Source organism: Citrus clementina, unplaced genomic scaffold, assembly GCF_000493195.1.
Source record: "Citrus clementina cultivar Clemenules unplaced genomic scaffold, Citrus_clementina_v1.0 scaffold_8, whole genome shotgun sequence".
Classification (NCBI taxonomy): Eukaryota; Viridiplantae; Streptophyta; class Magnoliopsida; order Sapindales; family Rutaceae; genus Citrus; species Citrus x clementina.
The window spans coordinates 12624097-12625644 of NW_006262022.1; the positions used below are offsets into that span (position 1 = coordinate 12624097).

Below are 1548 nucleotides of genomic sequence, written 5' to 3' on the forward strand. Positions count from 1 at the left end.
AAGCAAAATTTTTTTTGTGAAGCTACTACTCCCACAACGTCAAAAGAAACACAGGAATTAAATATAATTTACATTTATTTCATTGTGTCATTCCCCATAAAAAGTTCAAGAACAAGCCTGCCTTGCAGAGATTCATCGAAAATACTTTACCATGCACACGGGCCATCTAAATATCATTTAAAATCAAGTAAAAGCTGGACTGATAAAATTATGTATCTCCATTGGTATATAAGCTACCGACTCTCTTAGCAAAATCTTTTAAAAACCAACTAGATTCCCCATTCAGCTTAATATGTTAAAGAAACCCCACAAAAACCTTCACGATTATTATCATTATTATTATTTTAAACAATATCTATATTTTAAAGACATCTCTGGATGATTAAAAAAGAACTAACAAGAGACATTATTGAATGATAATAAATCAAATGTAGCCAATAAATTTTTCCAAGGTCACATTTAGCCCAATAGCAAATACCCATCACATAATTTATTTATTCTAATAATTAAAAAAGTGAAAAAAAATACCTAGTTTGGAAGCCATTTCGTTTCCAGCCTTGGCGTGCATCTGCCTGAGAGCAGTGGCTTCTTCTTCCATCTCCTTTAATCGTATCTTCATGTCATCAAGCTCCTGCAATACAATTACGAAATATAGTTACAACAAAACCTAAAATATTGTCACTATTATCACCTATTATTGGGCAAAAAGAGATTTAAGAAAGGAAAAAGAACAAATGAAAAAAAAAAAAAAACAGAAGCATAAACTACTTACTACTTGTTTATTCTCTGTTTCAATCATGTCCATGTCGTCTCCTTCCATCTTGCTCTCGGCTTTGCACTCTTGCCTTGCCCGTCTCTCTCAACCCCCTTCAATATTTTTCATAGCATTTTATAGTTGGGTTCTTGCCATCTCGGCATTTTGAGTAATGTTTTAGATAATAACGTTTTTATCCTTGTATTTATTATATTTAACAAATCAGAAAATCATTTCTGTTTGTTAGAACAAATCGCTAGCCCCGTTGAAAACTTGAAATAACAAAAGTAACCTTTTTGTCCCTTTTTGTCTTTTTGGATATTATCAAGCTCCCACCTGATACTTTTTAATTTGTCATTTCACCACCAAAGAATTTAACGATTTGGTAGTATAGTAATAAGAATTGAAATGCTAGAAGGGTAAAAGTGATTGTTAGAATTCCTTAGTAATGAAGTTATGTGTCAGAAAAAGTTAGGGGGTAAGTTGATAATATTCCCTGATTTTTGAAGTAAATGAATTTAATTTTTTTGAGTAAATTTTATTAACATACGTGGACAAAAAAAATTCTAAAAACCTTCAATAAATGAAAATAGTCTTGTTAATAGAATACATCTATTTTGTTCGAAATATGAGGACCAATGCGAATGATAATGCTGAAATAACTACTTATCAAATGATTCAACGTGATAATGTAAACTCGAATTAAAAACAATGAAGATTTGTTTTTTATTGAGGAGTGGTGAGATAAATCATTGATTAGTCTAGCAATATAGTCAAGGTGTTCTTTGAGGAGC

The 1548-nt window shown here is 30.9% G+C and overlaps 1 protein-coding gene across 2 annotated transcripts in view; it reads right to left on the minus strand.

The window, feature by feature from the left end:
• LOC18034499 (polyadenylate-binding protein 2) overlaps nucleotides 1-927 on the minus strand; it is a 3641-nt gene extending 2714 nt beyond the window's left edge. Inside the window, exons 1-2 of one of the 2 annotated variants that reach the window (XM_024179586.1) lie at nucleotides 773-927; nucleotides 529-631 (exon numbers count right to left, since the gene is read on the minus strand). In XM_024179586.1, coding sequence (XP_024035354.1) covers nucleotides 529-631; nucleotides 773-820 — 151 coding nt within the window. In that variant the 5' untranslated portion in view covers nucleotides 821-927. The remainder of the gene's footprint in view (nucleotides 1-528; nucleotides 632-772) is intronic. The other variant, XM_006423734.2, reaches the window with a different exon arrangement.
• Nucleotides 928-1548: the final 621 nt, after the last annotated feature.